We start from the raw sequence: 17,110 nt of genomic DNA on the forward strand, positions 1-17,110 counted from the left end.
TTTGTTGTTGTTTTCAGTTTAGTTTATATCCTTTGATTTTTTTGATATTTTATGTTTTCTGGTATGCCCAATTCATTAATATATTTTTTTCTCTTTTGCTGATTTACTAAGACTTTCATCTAAGAAATTTGTAGTTTTATTAAGTTGTCTCGTTTTTTTACATTTTCTTAAAAAAATTAACTGTTGTTTTTATTATTTGTATTTTGATCTACCATTTTTTCAGGATGAAATTATTTGTTCTTCATTTATGTTAAAATCATTTCCCTCCCAAAATTTTAATTTTTATTGATTATATTTTATTGCATTGTAGTAGGCAAGAATGCATTTAATATTTATGTTTTTCTTCATTGACTTTACTCTCTTGACACATGGTATTTGTAAACTTGCCATACATAGCCATAAACTATGTATATTCCTTCATGTTTCCTTTTAATAACTGCCAGACAACTATCATATCTAACTTGTCCAAAATTGTATTCAGGACATTAACTATTCTTATTTATCTTTCTGTTATATTTTTCTAACTCTGAGGTCTCTTACCACCATAATTCTACAGATTATTTCTCTCTACAATTTGATAAACTTCTTTCAAGTACTTAGATGCTATACCATTTCTTCCATATCTATTAAAACTCAATAATATTATTATATTACTATGATGATTTTAAGCATGATGTAGCTTCATTGCTTATCTCTTTTAACCTTTAATATGTATTTTTATTGTCTTTTCTGAAGTCTTAATTGCTATTCCTGCTTTTCTGAATTTGCCTATAGCATAATAAATTCTGCTTCAGCCCTTCATTTTAACATTGTGTGAATCTTTCTGTTTAAAGTGTGTTACAGACTACTAGATTCTTCTTTTTATTTCATTTTACTACATACCTCTGTTATATGGGTCTTAATTTCATGGAGTTTATGTTTTTCTCTTTTTCCTTTTGTTCCTCTCTTTATGATGAAAAAGGTGGGGGTGGTGGAGTAAAAGAAGGAAAATAATTAGCACTAATTATCTTTAACTGTAGCAGTTAGGAAGTACAGTGTATAGAGAGCCAAACCTCATCTTCCTGAGTTCAAATCTCACTTTAGATAATTCTTAGCTGTGTGACCCTGGCAAGTCACTTAACCCTGTTTGCCTCAGTTTTCTTACCTGTAAAATGAGCTGGAGAAAAAAATGACAAACCACTCTAATATCTTTATCAAGAAAATCCCAAATGGAGTCACAAAGACTGAAATGACTAAGAAACAAAAACAATCTTTAGATGTTATTGTCTGTATCTTCAACTCTATACATCCTTTCTTCACTGAGCCCAAGTTCTGATCATATTTTTTTCTTTCTTTTCTTTTCTTTTCTTTTCTTTTCTTTTCTTTTCTTTTCTTTTCCATCTTTTCTCTTTTTAATTTCCTCTACCCTTTTATGAACCCTCTCTGAAGTTGAAGTTCATTTTGCTTATGATTGTTGTTATTGTTGTTCATCCTTCATTCTTGAAGAGTAACAACACAAGGGTGATTTGCCTTGCTTGTGACTTTTCTTTCCCCTAATATACTCTTCCTTTACATCTTGCTTTGCCTTTCCCTTTTCTCACCTTTTCCTTTGTTGTTTGTTCATTTCTACACCATATTCTTTGTGTGTCTTTGTGAGATTATGCATGTCTAATTCCTCTGCACTTTCAAACATGTTTATATTTTCTTTTTCTCCATATTTGTATACTCTTTCTTGTGCATACAATTTATGTAATAGACTAAGTTCCTTCAGCATCCTGGATCAATTATTTTTCTATTAGGAAATGGGTAGAAGGATTTAACATTAGTCTTCTAGAATGTGGTCAGTCATTGCATTGTCTTAAGTTCTCCAGAATTGTACCTGTCTTCCTACCTGTCCCTCCAATAAAAGTCATTTCCCTTTTTTTTGTCATTTTTGTAATCTGATAGGTATTAGGCAGAACTTCAGAAATGTTATATTTTTACATTGAATCAATTTGGGTTTTGCACATTCCCTGAGATAATCCCTGATATGTGTTTGTGACATTCTGTATTGTATAGAACAATTTATTTCTGTTTCTTTTTTATCTCCTTCATCATTGGTCTTTCTGGGGGTTCTTTTCAGATATTTATTGGGGATTGTTTGGGTGAGGTGACCTTCTCTATGATCTTTTTTTTGGTCAGAATTTTTACTGAAAGTCAACTCCTTCTGTTTCTGCCAACAGATTCATTTGACTCAATTATTTGTTCAATATTTCTTTGTGGACATGTTTCTGATTTCTTGTGGATATTTTCTTTTGATTCTATTTCTAGATCTTAGTGATTTAACAGCCTCTGTCTGGTGATAAACTAATTATCAGGTACCCTTAATAAGTCCCCCAATGGTGTACATCTTCTCAGCATCAGTCTTTGTTTCTTTCTCTACGCAGAAAATATTATGTAACTTATTCAGGTATTTTCTACCTCTATAACTATGATAAACTTTTTTCTTTTTTAATCTTCCTATTCCACAGAACCAGGAGGTGCTAGTTAAGTGTGACCATTGGAGAGATTTTCTGGTTTCATATCGTAATGTATCTCTATTTCTTGCTTGGAAACTAGACAGAAGTTCTGGCTTAAAAGTGAGAGACTAGAGAGTGGAATGGACAGTGTCCAGAGAGTCAGTTTACTCTGGATTTAGGAAAGGAGGGTCTTTTTCCCTTTCATTTCCTCTCTCTTTAGCTTCTCTCCTATAGATTGAGAGGGTTGGACTAAGGGATTTATAATTTTCTTTTCAGTGCTGATATGCTATGATTCTGTGATTCCCAGGCTAAGAAACATCAAAGATTTTGATTTAAAAATTCAGCATGTTAAACTCAATTCAATTCAACAAGCATTTATTTAACTCCTGTTATATTTGAGGCGCTATGTATGCCTTGGAAATACAGATTAAAAAATAGCACTAGCGAAAAAGATCAGCTCCTTTCCTTAAGAAATTTCTATTCTATTGGAGTTTACAAAATAATTTGAGGAGGGGAGAAACACTAACAACTAGAAGGATCAGGAAGAGACTTCCTATAGAAGATGACAAATGAGAGGAGCCTTTATTGAAGCTGAAAATTAATTAACAATAATAGAACCTACTATGTCCTAAGCATTGTGCTAAGTACTTTGCAATTATTATCTTGCTTCAGTAATTCAACAACCCTGGGAGTTAGTTACTATTGTTTTCTTCATTTTACAGATGAGGAAACCAAGGCAAACAGATTTAGGTGATTTTCCCATCTAGTGTCTGAGGCTAAATTTGAACTCTTGCATTTCTAAATCCAGGTCCTCCTAGTTGGTATTCCCTTCCTTTTCTGTTAGTAGCTTTGGAAAGATGCAACTATCTATGAAGTAGAAATGAGGAGAGAATGCAATTCAGGCACTAGGGATAGCTTATGCAGAGTCAGGGTTGCCACAGTTAGAATATGGGGAATAATAACCTGATCAATTTTGCTGGAATTTAAGATTGCTCAGGATAGAGAATGGTCTTGTAATATTATTGATGCAGAGATCCCTTAGATGAAGAAGGTATGTCTAACAGTGCAGGTGAGAACCATCTAAATGACAGATTTGCCTGGAACACTGAAAGGTCAGATGGCTTGCCCTGAGTCTTGGAGCCTATATGTATTAGCAGGGAGATCAAGAACTCAACTCTTTCTCATTTTGAGGCCAATTTTCTATCCACTGCAATACTATCTCTATAAGAGTAAAGAAAGGGAGGTAAAGTGAAATAAATCTGGAGAAGTAGATTAGCATTAATCAATCAATTAATAAACCTTTAATAGGCACATACTATGTGTTCAGGCAGTCTGTGAAGAGCAAGCCTGTCATACTTTTATCTTTTGTGGGGTTGAATGTTACCTTCTGCCAAAAAGTAGGTCAGTGGAAATATCCTTCTCAATAGTATTCCCTTCCTTTTCTGTTAGTAGCTTTGGAAAGATGCCCAACCACACATTATTCCTGCTCTTTGTTCTTTACAGAGTTATTTTCCAAACCTGAGCTGCTGACTTCTTCCAGCCATCTGGATGAAGGTGGGAAGCTAGACCTCTCCTGTCAGATCGCAGGATCCCCACTTGCCAATTTCACCATTCAGAAGGAAAATATAACAATAACAAATTCTCAGAATTTTACAAAGAGGGTCTGGGTGCAGGACAGTGGGGTTTACAGATGCCTTGCTGCAATCCGCAATGTCATCAAAGAAAGTGATCCAGTACAGATATCTGTTTTTGGTAAGTAAATGTTTATGTGTAGGCAACCAAAAGATGAAAAAGTCTCTGATTAGAGCTATTGTTTATTTAGTGCTCAATTCAAAGCAGGATTCAAAGGTGAGTCAGGAAGTGGGAGGATGGTGAGTAGAGAAATGAAGAAGCCAACAGAAAAAGAACACGTATGCTGCAGAGCACCTTGGAGCTGTGTCCTAGAAAGCATTTTTGCCGGAATCATTATTTGCTTCTATTTGACCATATGATCAAAAACATCAATCTGAAGTCTGGACTGGGACTTGGCAGAGCTCTAAAGTGTTCAGACAGTAGTAGCTTGTTTGAACAGACAATTGGGTTTTAATTACTCCAGTTTAAAAAAAATCCAATTTCCAGTTCTTTGTCCATGACTTGGGGAATAGGCTTAAGGGTTATCCCAATATAGTAGATAGGGAACAAGGCTACTTATATTAAGATGAACACTGAAGCAAACAGAATGCTAAGCTACTATACTAAACTGCCAATCCAATTCATTTAAGTCCAACTTTACAAGCTTAAGTACTTTCAGTGGTATATGAAATAGTTGGGACAAGAATAATCTGACAATTTTATTGTCTTTGTGTTTCTTTTGAAACCAGGGTGATTCATAATGTCTGACCTCAATCCAGTGAGTTGGTTTCCCCACTTTTTGTCCATCAGTTGTGTTAGATATTTTAGTATACTGTAATAGCAACCTTCCCCTGTTTTTTTTTTTTTTTAAGGAGGAGACTAGCATGATCACAATTGGACTTCCATTTTCTGGTCTCTCTTGGGATATGGTTTTATTAACAAAGTCAGAAGTATCCAGGCTAAAGTTGGTAAGCCAGGAAGTAGGGACAAGTCATTGGATTTTTAATTAGTCTGAAATGTCCAGAGTATGACCAAGGAGCATAACATATCATCATGATGTGAATATTGCCATCAGCATAGGTGTTGTTGGTGTTAATATAATGTTGGTACTGAAAATTCATTCATTCCTTCATTCATTCAACAAATATGTGTTAAGCACTCACTGTCTATGGAACCTACTATGCCAAGCCCTGTAGGAGTTGCAAAGTTTAGATAAGATATGGGTTCATGTTGAAGAGAGTTTACAGTCTTGGGAGGGGGTGGGAGTGGGAGCTTAAGTCACCAGCATAGATAATTCCTACACAATATTATGTGGAAATGAATTAAAGAACATGGTGCCTTGTGAGGTCTGAGGAGAAAGAAGTTACCAGCTACTGGGTGGAGGCTGGGGGATTAGGGAAGGATTCTCATTTGAGTTGGGATTTAAATGATAAATAGGAATTCCAAAGATTAAAGAAGGTGAAGAAGAGAAGCATTTCAGAATAGCAAACAGCAGCATTCACTAATTTTGCTATTTAACTAGGTCTATTCTATACTGATATTTATGCTAATGATCCCCAGTAATAATGATAATTATTATGATTGTCATAAGTATCAGTGGTGCAACAGACAGAGAGACAGCTTTAGAATCAAGAAGACCTAAGTCATCTCCTTCCTCAGACATATATGGACAAAAAGAATACAGTGACCCTGGAGAAGTCATTTGAGTACTTTAGTGCCCCAGGTACCCTCTAAGTCCATAAGCTATAGAATAGTTGCCAATATGCATTAATGGATGAAATTTCCTATCTGTAACTGCCTATACCAATGGTATCACGGGTCCAGATAAAATCATAATAATGATAATAATAATTATAAGCATGGAAATTTGGGGGAATACTTTAGAAAACTATCAGAAATGTTTGTCCATGATAAATGAAAATAATGCTCCTGATGAGAGATCCCAGAGAATGAGTTGTTTTTGCATTGGTGGGGATGGGTTAGAATCAATCATTTTCTTTACTCAGTTAACTTTGTGATCAATAGCAACACTAAATGTGATCAAGAATATGTTTGATTTCTGGGAGCAGGCTTGATTTTGAGCAATGCTAACTGACCCAAACAGTGATTGAAGCTGAGACCCCGACTCCATTATCTCTGTGCTCTCCACTTCCCTCTGCAAAGCACTGATCTATGAGACTGAATAACTGAATCAAGAGACTGAATAACTGAATCAAGAGTCTGAAATCATATTTGAACTCAGATTCTCCAGCTTGCAGGACAGGTGCTTTATCCACTGTGCCACCTACATTACAAAGAATGCAATCTTCCTGAGGGCAGGGATTATTTCATTATTTCCTTTGTATACTAAGCTCCCAACCAGGCATATAATGAATGCTTTTCAAAATTGAGTTGAATTTTTAAAAAGAATGAAGAATATTCTAAAACTCAGTATAATTTTTTTAATCACCTTTCTAAATGATGAGACTGATTGAGATGTTTCAATAGATCTGATATACTATTTTTATACTAAAGATTTGCTTTTTTCTTTCTGTAGTTATCCTAAATAAATCATTGCTTAGTTGGCTTTGAATAACAGATCTGATTATGTACACATTTGTAGCATTCTGTATTAGAAAGAACAAATTTCATCAGTGCCCCCCATAGTCACACAATTATTTTTTTTCCTTTTCTCCCTCCTAGAAATTGTCTCTAAACCCAGGATTTATCATGGCTCCAAATCTGAAGTAATACAGGGGCGGTCCTTAAACCTTTATTGCCAGTCAATAAATGGGACTCCACCTATCATATACAATCTCTGTAAAATGAATATATGTATGATTACGAAAAAAATGTACTCCAATGAACCAGCATTATTCACGGTCAATCCCAGTGCAACAACAGAATATACCTGTGTCGCTAAAAACCACCATTCCAAAGGATCAGTGACTAGTGATGTTTTGAATGTCGAGGTAATAGGTAAGTTGATGTGGGAAGAAGTCAAGAAAATACTTAGAGATCCTTAAAAGAACCCTATTGCTTCAGAGTAAAATTTGGACTCTGTTGCTGGAGCTTAAATAATATTTTCAGAGGTTTGGGATGCAAAAAAAAAAATCACAGAATTTGGAGTCAGAGAATGTGTGCTTGAATCTTGGCTTTGTTATTTATTCCTTGTGTGATCTTGGACAATTCAATTCAACAGTTATCTATCAAATAACTGCTAAATTCAAGATACTATTTATTGTTATTTAATCATGACCAACTCTATGTAACCACACGGACTTTTTATCCATGGTGTTTTCTTGGCAAATATACTGAAGTGGTTTACCATTTCCTTTTCTAGTGTGTCCATATTTTACAGATGAGAAACTGAGGCAAATAGGGGTTAATTGATTTGCCCAGAGTCACACAGTTGATAAGCTTTTGAAGTCATATTTGAACTCAGATCTTCCTGACTTTAAACCTGGTGCTCTATACACTGCACCACCTAGCTGCCCTATACTGGTGATCAAAAGACCAAAAATAAAATATTACTTAGTGTTAAGGAACATACATTGGCACATGGTCTGGCACATAGTAGATATTTGCTTAATCTTTACTGATAGCATGGTGGTGATGGTAACAAATAACTCTTTCCAAACCTAATGATTTGTCTGTGCTCTGGGAAGGGAGCAAACCTCAAAGTAGGGGCCAAAATGATAACGTACAATAAGAATTTTGGACTGCTTTAGAAGCTATGAAAGCCTAACTGGAGCCCTAAAATTCTGACAAATTAACTTCTGATGATGTCACCAATTGGATTAATACCCTAGTAAATGTGTTACAAGGACTTGAAAGAGTCAAAGAAAAAAACATGGTGTCATAATGTTGCAGAAGACCATGACATCAGGGAAGTGATGCCATGACATGCAAGTGAATTGGATTTAAGCGAAGGGGTGCTGTTAAGGCTAAGTAAGAAAGAAACGAAGCAAAGAATGGCCTTTGTTACCTAGTCAAAAAAAAATCACACTTGGAGGGAAGACTTTCAGGGTTTCTGATCAAAAATTTCTATTTAAATTCACTCTGAGTCAATCAGGGCCTAAACAATGACCACAAAGGACTCTTATTTAATGGCCTACTAAAAAGAACAATAAGGTGAAAGATGGAGTTATCATCAACCCCACCCCATCCTCAACCCTTTCCCAAGATAAAATGTCTTGAGAAAACTATGGAAGATCTAAGCAAAGACACTGGAAGTTATGTTACTATCTGGCAGCTCTCTGTAGAAGAAAGTTATAATTGCCCAAATAAAGCAACAGAACAAGAATATGCAAAAGAGAGGCGGGGAGAAACAAAAATATATTAGAAATTCTCAAAATCAAAAGTTAAAGTAAGCACAATGAATAACATCAATTTTAAAATTTTGTTCCGGAGGATTGAGAAGCAAAGGAATCAGAGGAGAGAGAATACTTCCCCCCCTCAAAAAAAAAATAGAGAAGACCAATATATCAAAAAAACAAGGTGGATCAGAGAAGACACACAATTGTATTCCTTTGATGTAACTATAAGTTAGAATAGTTAAACCAGTCAATATGACTAAAATCTAACTTCCCTGCACCTGTAAAGGGGCAAGGCCTGAGAAGATATAATTGGCTTCTGTGTTCCACAGTGGCAGGTGAATTGCTAGCAACAGACTTCCTCAGGTTTCTCTCAGATGTAAAGAGATTGCACTTTGCTTAAGAGAAGGCAACATATGATGAAAAACTGGAAATCCCAGTGATCCATTCTTATTATAGGCAAATTATGGGTTTATGTAGTTTTTATAAAGTGTTTTTAAAGTTTCTATCATTAAAAAAGAATTTTAAAAACACCTACCAAAAACAATTTATAAATTGAGGACTTAAATCTTATTCCATTTAAAATACATTTTGAAAAGAGAGTAGTGGAAGTAATATAATGAGTCGGGCAGCCTCTGATGCACATGGTGCCTGAGTCCATTAGAAGGTAATAGGAAAGATGTTTAGGATAAATGGTTCAGGATAAACTAGTTGAATGTGATTGAACCTTTAAAATGAGAGACTGAAAAAATAGAAGGAATGGAGTTTGAATTTTGGAAGGAAATTAGAATTTCTAGTTTAGGACTCCTAGGAAATTCTTTTGGGAGTTATAAATAGGGTAGGTGACCAAGGCCCTGCCTCAAGGACTGAAATTTAGAAGGTACTGAGTTAGCACCTAATTATCAAGAACAATTATTAAAATAAGACTCTACCCATCTGAGGTGGATTCTTCCCCATTCCAGTTTACATTGCTTCCCCAATTGGAACCTAATCAGCAGTGACCTCATAGAATCTCATAGTCTCATTCATAGGGGTCATTATCCCCCCTTCACTGAATTTGTATTAAAAAGTTGTTTTGACCATACATTGCATACTACTTTCCCAAATCACCAAAATTGTTAGCTATTGGCTTTGGTTCTTTGAATGAATGACCTGAGACCAATGAGAAATTTTTGAGTAGATACTATTCTTCCCAGCAGTGTTTTTGACCTCTTCTGGGCTAGAACTTTGTGATCTGAAGCTCTTATAATGTCTAGAGAGACTCACATGGGGCTTCCTAATGTGAATCCTAATTACTCAGACCACAGAATATGCCTTTTGTATCAAGGTTGAGATTTTCACTTGGATTTCTTATGAGCCAAATTATCTCCTTTTCTCAGTTCTTGGTAAATAATAGACCCTTAATAAAGTTTTGATAAATTGAATCACAACACCCATGAAAAGACCAGTTCTGCCATTAACTCAGTCTTTATTTTGTCAAAAAAGTTAACCTTTATTAAGCACTTACTATTTGCCAGTGCTAAGCACTGAGAATATAAAGAGGCCAAAAGAGAGCCCCTGTTTTTAAGGAGTTTACATTCTAATGGAGAAGACAAATTAAATGGCAAAGATATTGCAAAGATATGCAAAGAAAGCTATGTACAGGATTAATAGGCAATAATTAACAGAGAGAAGATTCTAGAACTAAGAGAGGTAGGATAAAGTATTCAGGAAAAGATAGGAATTTGGTTGGGACTTAAAGGAAGCCAGGGAGTTCAGCAGGTAGAGCAATAGAGAAAGAGTGTTCCAGGGATGGGAGACAGTTAAAGAAAATGCCTGGAGATGAAGTATGGCATATCCTTAGGAGGCCAGTGTCATTGGTTTGCAGCTTACATGTCAGGGAATATGGTATAAGACTAGAAAGATAGGAAGAATTATGAAGGTTTATAGAGGCTTTGAATGCCAAACAGAGAATTTTGTATTTGATCCTGGAGATAACAGGGATCTAGTGGAGTTTATTGAGTTGGTGGATTGACATGATCAGATTTGTACTTTAGGAAAATCACTTTAGTGACTTAATGGAGGATAGACTGGAGTAGAGAGAAACTGGCAGGCAGTCAGACCTCTCAGCAGGCTATTGCAATAATCAGATTTGAGGTAAGAAAGAGTGGTGGCAGTGTCAGACAAAAGAAGGGGGTAGGTTGCAGGGATTTTACACAGGTGAAATCAATAGTTGGATATAGGGAGCCAGATGAGAGAGAATGAGGAATGTAGTATGACTTGTGAGCCTAATGGACTGGGATGATGGTGTTGCCCTCTAAGGGAATAGGGAAGATGGGGAGGAGGGGGAGCTTAAAGGGGAAAAATAATGAGTTCCATTTTGGACATATTGAGTTCAAGATATCTATTGGACATTCAGTTCTGAGATGTCTGAAAAGCAATTGGAGATGTGAGATTCAAGGTCAGCAGAGAATATGGGGTCAAAATAGATAGATATGGAAATATAAGCATAGAGATGGTATTTAAATCCATGGTTTCTGATAAGATCACCAAGTGAAGTGGTCTAGAGGTTTTGCCCTAGATAACTCTGGCCAGAAACTCCTGTGTTCCACTAGTGGGGGTTGGCCCTCAACATAGAGGAAGAAGAGAAGAGCTCCCAGGACAAAAATCCTGAGGGATATCTATAGTTAAAGGGTAAGGTCTAGAAGAGGCTCTAGCAGAGGGAACAGAGAATGGTCAAATAAATAAGATGTGAACCAGGAGAAGGCTGTGTCCTAAAAACAAGTATCAAGAAGGAAAAAATGATCAGTACTGTCAAAGACAATAGAATAGTCAAGGAAAATGAGGACTGAGAAAAAAGTGTTTGAATTTAGCAAGTAAGAGATTCTTAATAACATTAGTGATTTTGACTAGAGAACCCTTAAGACCTTTTCCAACTTTGACATTTAATTTCCTTTTTTACTATTTAATTAATTTAGCAAACAAATGTGCAGAGTTTTGTACTAGAACTTAGAGATAAAAATGAAACAAACATTCTACTGGAGATGATATCATTCCTCTCCTCTAGGAACTTAGATTCTATAACAGGCTAATATTGATACAATTTTTTTGTGAGTTGATACAATTTTAAAAATTAAACTTAAAAATCTATTACCTGGTGGATGACATAAGATTTATTAGGCACATCTTTTGCTTTCAGTAACATTCATTCATTTAAAGAATTTTTATTAAGCACTTACCATGTACCAAATAGCGAAGATGCATAGATGAAACAGTCCCCCCTTTAAAGGAGCTTACAATCTATCATAAAGAGATTGTATATATGTAGCTAAGTAAAAAGATGATATATGCTAAATGCAGAATAATTTCCATGGAGGAGGCTACTAACAACTGGAGGATTGGGTGGACTTGATGTAGGAAGTGGCATTGAGCTGAATTTTGAAGGGAGTGCAATCTTGGCATGGGGGACAGCTTGGGCAAAGCCATAGAAATCAAAGATAGAATGTCATGAAAATACAGGGAACAAGAAGTGGGCCAGTTTGGCTGAAGCCTAAGGAGAGTGGCATGTAATTTGTCTGGAAGAAGTTAAGAACAAAGTTTGAGTACATCTGTGATTTCATTACATTGGATACTCCTTCCACTAAAGGCCTAAAGAGTAGCTTAAAATTTAGTGTTCTGTTGTGGAGTTTGAACAAAGACCAAGGACTATTACCTTTAATTTAGGGGGGAAAAAAGCCTGATATCTTATTGTCTGATCTTGCTATTTCTTATACTTTACCTTTCTTCCTTAAGGATATGATTTCTCTCTCATCACATTCAATTTGGATCAGTGTAAACCATGGAAACAGTGTAAAGACTGGCAAATTGCCTTCTGTGGGGGGTGTTGGGAGGGAAGTAAAATTAGGGGAAAAATTGTAAAACTCAAGATAAATAAAATCTTTAAAAAAAATTTAGTGTTCGGGGCAGCTAGGTGGTGTAGTGGATAAAGCACTGGCCTTGAAGTCAGGAGCACCTGGGTTCAAATCTGGTCTCAGACACTTAATAATTACCTAGCTGTATGGCCTTGGGCAAGCCACTTAACCCCGTTTGCCTTGGAAAAAACCTTAAAAAAATTTAGTGTTCTAAATTCTCCCCAGCCCCCCAACTCTAAGAGTCCATGATATAAGGATATAAATTAAATGTTATGCAAAGTAATGTGCCAGTATGGTGATTAGTGAGGAGACAACTACAGCATTACTTGTTGAAGAAGAGTATGAAGCAAAGGGAAACCTTAGGGAAAATCTGAAGAACAAGAGAATGCCTTAGATCAAGGAAGAAAGTGAAATAGAAGAGGAATGCTCCCAAAGCTAACAAGACAGGGGAGGAGATGGTGTAGTCCAGTAAAAAGGAATGAATAGGGAATCAGAGGTCTGAGTTGAAATTTCAGCTCTGCCAATGGTACCTATGAGAACTTATGGAAATCCCTTTATCTTATGAAAAGTACTTTCTTCAGCCTCAAAGTGAAGGGGGTAGGGAGTTGGGTATTCAATGTCCTCCAAGTTCCCTTTCAGTTCTTGACCTATAACCCTATTATTCTGTGTGTTTACCATTTAAAATCTGTATGAGTTTGATAGTCATTTAAAATCTCTCTATTTTTCAAACTCTTTTATGTGTAAAGTGGGATAGCAGTATGTTTACTACTTACCTCACATAGTTAATGTGTAATAATGCAATGGGATAATATCTGTAAAGTATTTTGTGTTAGGTAAATGTCAACGGTTATTATTTCAGAACCATAGAATCTCAACATTGGAAGGAACCTCAGAGGCCATCCTAGTCAACCAAACTTGAATAAAAATCCCCTCTAATACGTCCCATCAGATAGTCCTCTAGTAGTTAAGGACAGTATTCACCATATAAGGGGCTATTAAAACCAACTATCACTGATGACCATTGCCTATTATTTGCCCCCCCTTTGAAGATCTTTATACTATTTCTTTTCTTCTAGTTCCAGTTGTCAGAGTCAACTTATCCATCCTGTTCCATACTGAAGTGGAGACTGGAAAAGAAATCATGCTTTTTTGCAAAACAGATGAAGCATCCTGGCCAATTCACTATAAACTTTACAGACATAATGCTGTGGTTCCTTTTTTCGAAAAAACATTGAATGACACCCAAGGGCTCTTTCATACCTTCCAGGCCAGCAAGGACGATGAAGGGCAATATTACTGCACAGCTTCCAACCGGGCCAACGTCCCCAACAGTCCAAAGAGTAACATTCTTACCATCAAAGGTAAGGCAACACCCTTTTGGTGATTTGCAGTCCCAAAGGACATCACCAGCAAGAAGGTCACTATATCTGGAAGACAACCTGCACTGCCTTTGTAGAGCAAAGGTTCCTGGTATTTACAACTGTGGGAAGTCTTTTTTAATGCTCCCCAAATTTCCTTGATATCAGTAAATTAAGAAAAATACAAAATAACAAAGACTTATCACAACTCCAATGATACAATGAGCAATGTATATGTATTTTACTCATCACTATGGCATATACATACATTTGAAAAATGATACATAAATGTATAAGATGTTATTTATTCTTTGTATGACAGTAGGTACATTGCTTATGTAGAGTCCTGAGTCATTTACTGGGATTGACCCCTTTCAAAAATTCAGGTGATCCACAATCCAAAGAATTGGAATGACTGTTCTGGTTATATTCAAGAGAATTATGAGACTCAAGTCCTATGCTTGTATAGAAGTATAAGTAGTTAAACTGCTGAATTTGAAAATAGAGGTCATAGGCTAGAAACCCAACTCTTCCTTGTATACCTTTGTGACACTGGTTCTCAGTTCACACTTGAAAAATGAATCAATGAGCTTGCTGTACCTGATTCCCCCCATTTGTGAGGCATTTAAAACAGCTGATCTCTTAAGATCCTTTGTAGATTAAATCTTATGATCCAATGATACATTTTTGCTTTTGGAAGTCATGGTTATCCTCTGAAAAATGGAAAGGAATCTTGCTTGTCTTGGAAGTTGGAAGTGAGGGTTGAGTGTACACTGAGTACTTTAGAGAAAAATGCTAAATTTAAAGGTAGTAGCAATAATCATCAAAATGAGTTTAACTTTTTGCTTTCCCCTAAAGTAGTTTCTTGACAGTACAGAAAACCTCCCTTTATATTTGAAGACATAAAATGATGTAATGGTTAGAGATCTGAATCCAGAGTCAGGAAGACCTAGGTTTAAGTTCCACCTCTATCTGTATACTCATAGTCATTTAACAGCCATGTGCCTCAGTTTTCTCTTCTGTAAAAGCATTTGTTAAATGATACTATGATCTAGGCATTATGCTAAGCACTGGAAATTTTTTTTTAGAAAGATTTTATTTATTTTGAGTTTTACAATTTTCCCCCCATTCTTGCCTCCCTTCCCCCATCCTCCACAGAAGGCAGTCTGTTAGTCTTTACATTGTTTCCACGGTATTCATTGATCTCAGCTGAATGTGATAACAGAGAAATCATATCCTTAAGGAAGAAAAATAAAGTATGAGATAGTAAAATTACATAATAAGATAATGGGTTTTTTTTCCAATTTGAAGGTAATAGTCTTTGGTCTTTGTTCAAAAATCCATATTTTTTTCTCTGTATACAGATAATATTCTCCATTGCATCTAGCTCAAAATTGTCCCTGGTTGTTGCACTGATGGAATGAGCAAATCCTTCCAGGTTGATCATTACCCCCATGTTGCTGTTAGGGTGTACAATGTTTTTCTGGTTCTGCTCATCTCACTCAGCATCAGGTCATGCAAATCCTTCCAGGTTTCCCTGAATTCCCATCCCTCCTGGTTTCTAATAGAACAATAGTGTTCCATGACATACATATACCACAGTTTGTTAAGCCATTCCCCAATTGAAAGACATTCATGCAATTTCCAATTTTTTGCCACCACAAACAGAGCTGATATAAATATTTTTGTACAAGTGATGCTTTTCCCTTTTTCATAATCTCTTCAGGGTATAGACCCAGTAGTGGTATTGCTGGATCAAAGGGTATGCACATTTTTGTTGCCCTTTGGGCATAATCCCAAATTTAAGCACTGGGAATATTAAAAGAGGTAAAAGACAGCCCCTGCATTCAAAGAAAAATCTATTAGGGCAGACAGCATGGAAACAAATGTATTCAAAGCAAGCTACATACTGGAATAAGAGGAAACAGAGGAAAGGTACTAGAACTGAGGGACTGGGAGAGAGGACCTTCTAATAAAAGATGAGATTTTAGTTGGTGGGAAGCCAGGGAATTCTGGAGACAGACCTGAGGGAGTGTGTTAGGATAGCCAGAGAAAAAGACTTGCACCAAGAGAAGGGATGTTTTGTGGAACTGCCAGAAGACTTTTGTCACCGGATTGAAGAGTATAACATCAGAAGTAAGATATAAGGAGACTGGAAAGGTGGGGGAGGGGTTAGGTTATGACAATAAGAGTATCTACTACACAGAGTTGTTGTGATCCTCAAAAGAGATAGTGAATGTAAATTCTTTGCAAACTGTGGAGCATTATGTAAGTGTGAGTTATTATTGATTTCATTTCAGTCACTCTTGCTCCATGGATGAAGGGTCTTATTGCAATGGTCATCATTGGTGCCATAATCATTGCATTGGTTCTTATGGCCAGATGGTACTTTCTTAAGAAAGCAAAGGGTGAGTAGTGTGTCTTAATTTTTTAAAATTTCATTCATGAATTGCCCTTGAAAAGAAATTAATTAAACCCAGTAGTGTTGTTTGTTTTGTTGTTTTTTTGGTAGTATCCAACTCTTTGTGACCCTATTTGGAGTTTTCTTGACAGAGATACTGGAGTGGTTTACCGTTTTTTTCTCCAGATCATTTTACAGATTAGCAAACTGAGGCAAATGGGGTTAAGTGATTTGTTCAGGGCTAGTAAGTGTTGGAGGCCAGATTTGAACTCAGGAAGATGAGTCTTCCCAACTTCAGATCGAGCACTCTATCCATTGCTCTATCTTGTTGTCCCAGCAGTGGTAGATTTATATTATAAATTATTTGTTATATGTTATTAAACATATTATAAATAAGGAGTTTTTAACCTCTTAGGTAATTATAATACTGTATGGTGTATATGGTGGAAGTTGAGCCGAGTATTTCATGATGTTCTTGTAACATGGGAAAGTAGGGAGTCATAGAGTCTGAGTTCAGATTCTTTCCCAACCATGTATTAGTAGTTTGTCCTTGGACCAATTACTTTTCCTTGCTAACCTTTATTTTGCTCATTTGTAGATAGGATTAGTTCCAACCCTCAATCTATACTTCTATGATGATGGTAATCAGCATAGTATATGGCTTGAGTAGCCAATAAATAGTCTGGGAGACAGGAAATCTGGATGCCAGTCTCATTATGGCTATAATCTTAATTATGACCTTGGTGGACCGCTTCCTTTTTCTGAGCCTCAATTTCCTCATCTATTAAAAAAATGAAAGGAGTTTTAATAAATCTGGATTTTATGAGTTTAGCCTGGGCTGGTACTTAGAACTAGACATGCTGCCAACATAGAATTAAGGGTATTATTTCTTGATTGGAAGATAGAGGTCAGAAGAAGCTATTAGTTTCCAATGAATTTTTAGTCTATCTTTTCATGGCCCTTTATCACACATGATTTTTATTGCATCATGATCTGAAAATGGTGCATTTAATACTTCTGCCTTTCTGCATTTGATTGTGAGGTTTTTATGGCCTAATAGGTCATTTTTTGTGTAGGT

The 17,110-nt window shown here is 36.0% G+C and overlaps 1 protein-coding gene across 6 annotated transcripts in view; it reads left to right on the forward strand.

Annotated features, from left to right (window-relative positions):
- PECAM1 (platelet and endothelial cell adhesion molecule 1) overlaps positions 1 to 17,110 on the forward strand; it is a 124,672-nt gene that overhangs the window by 59,211 nt on the left and 48,351 nt on the right. For 4 of the 6 annotated variants that reach the window (XM_074224779.1, XM_074224778.1, XM_074224777.1 and 1 more), the window contains 4 exons: positions 3,981 to 4,229; positions 6,771 to 7,046; positions 13,350 to 13,634; positions 15,932 to 16,039. In XM_074224779.1, coding sequence (XP_074080880.1) covers positions 3,981 to 4,229; positions 6,771 to 7,046; positions 13,350 to 13,634; positions 15,932 to 16,039 — 918 coding nt within the window. The remainder of the gene's footprint in view (positions 1 to 3,980; positions 4,230 to 6,770; positions 7,047 to 13,349; positions 13,635 to 15,931; positions 16,040 to 17,110) is intronic. The other 2 variants (XM_074224781.1, XM_074224782.1) reach the window with 2 other exon arrangements.

This window comes from Macrotis lagotis, chromosome 2 (genome assembly GCF_037893015.1).
Source record: "Macrotis lagotis isolate mMagLag1 chromosome 2, bilby.v1.9.chrom.fasta, whole genome shotgun sequence".
Lineage (NCBI taxonomy): Eukaryota > Metazoa > Chordata > Mammalia > Peramelemorphia > Peramelidae > Macrotis > Macrotis lagotis.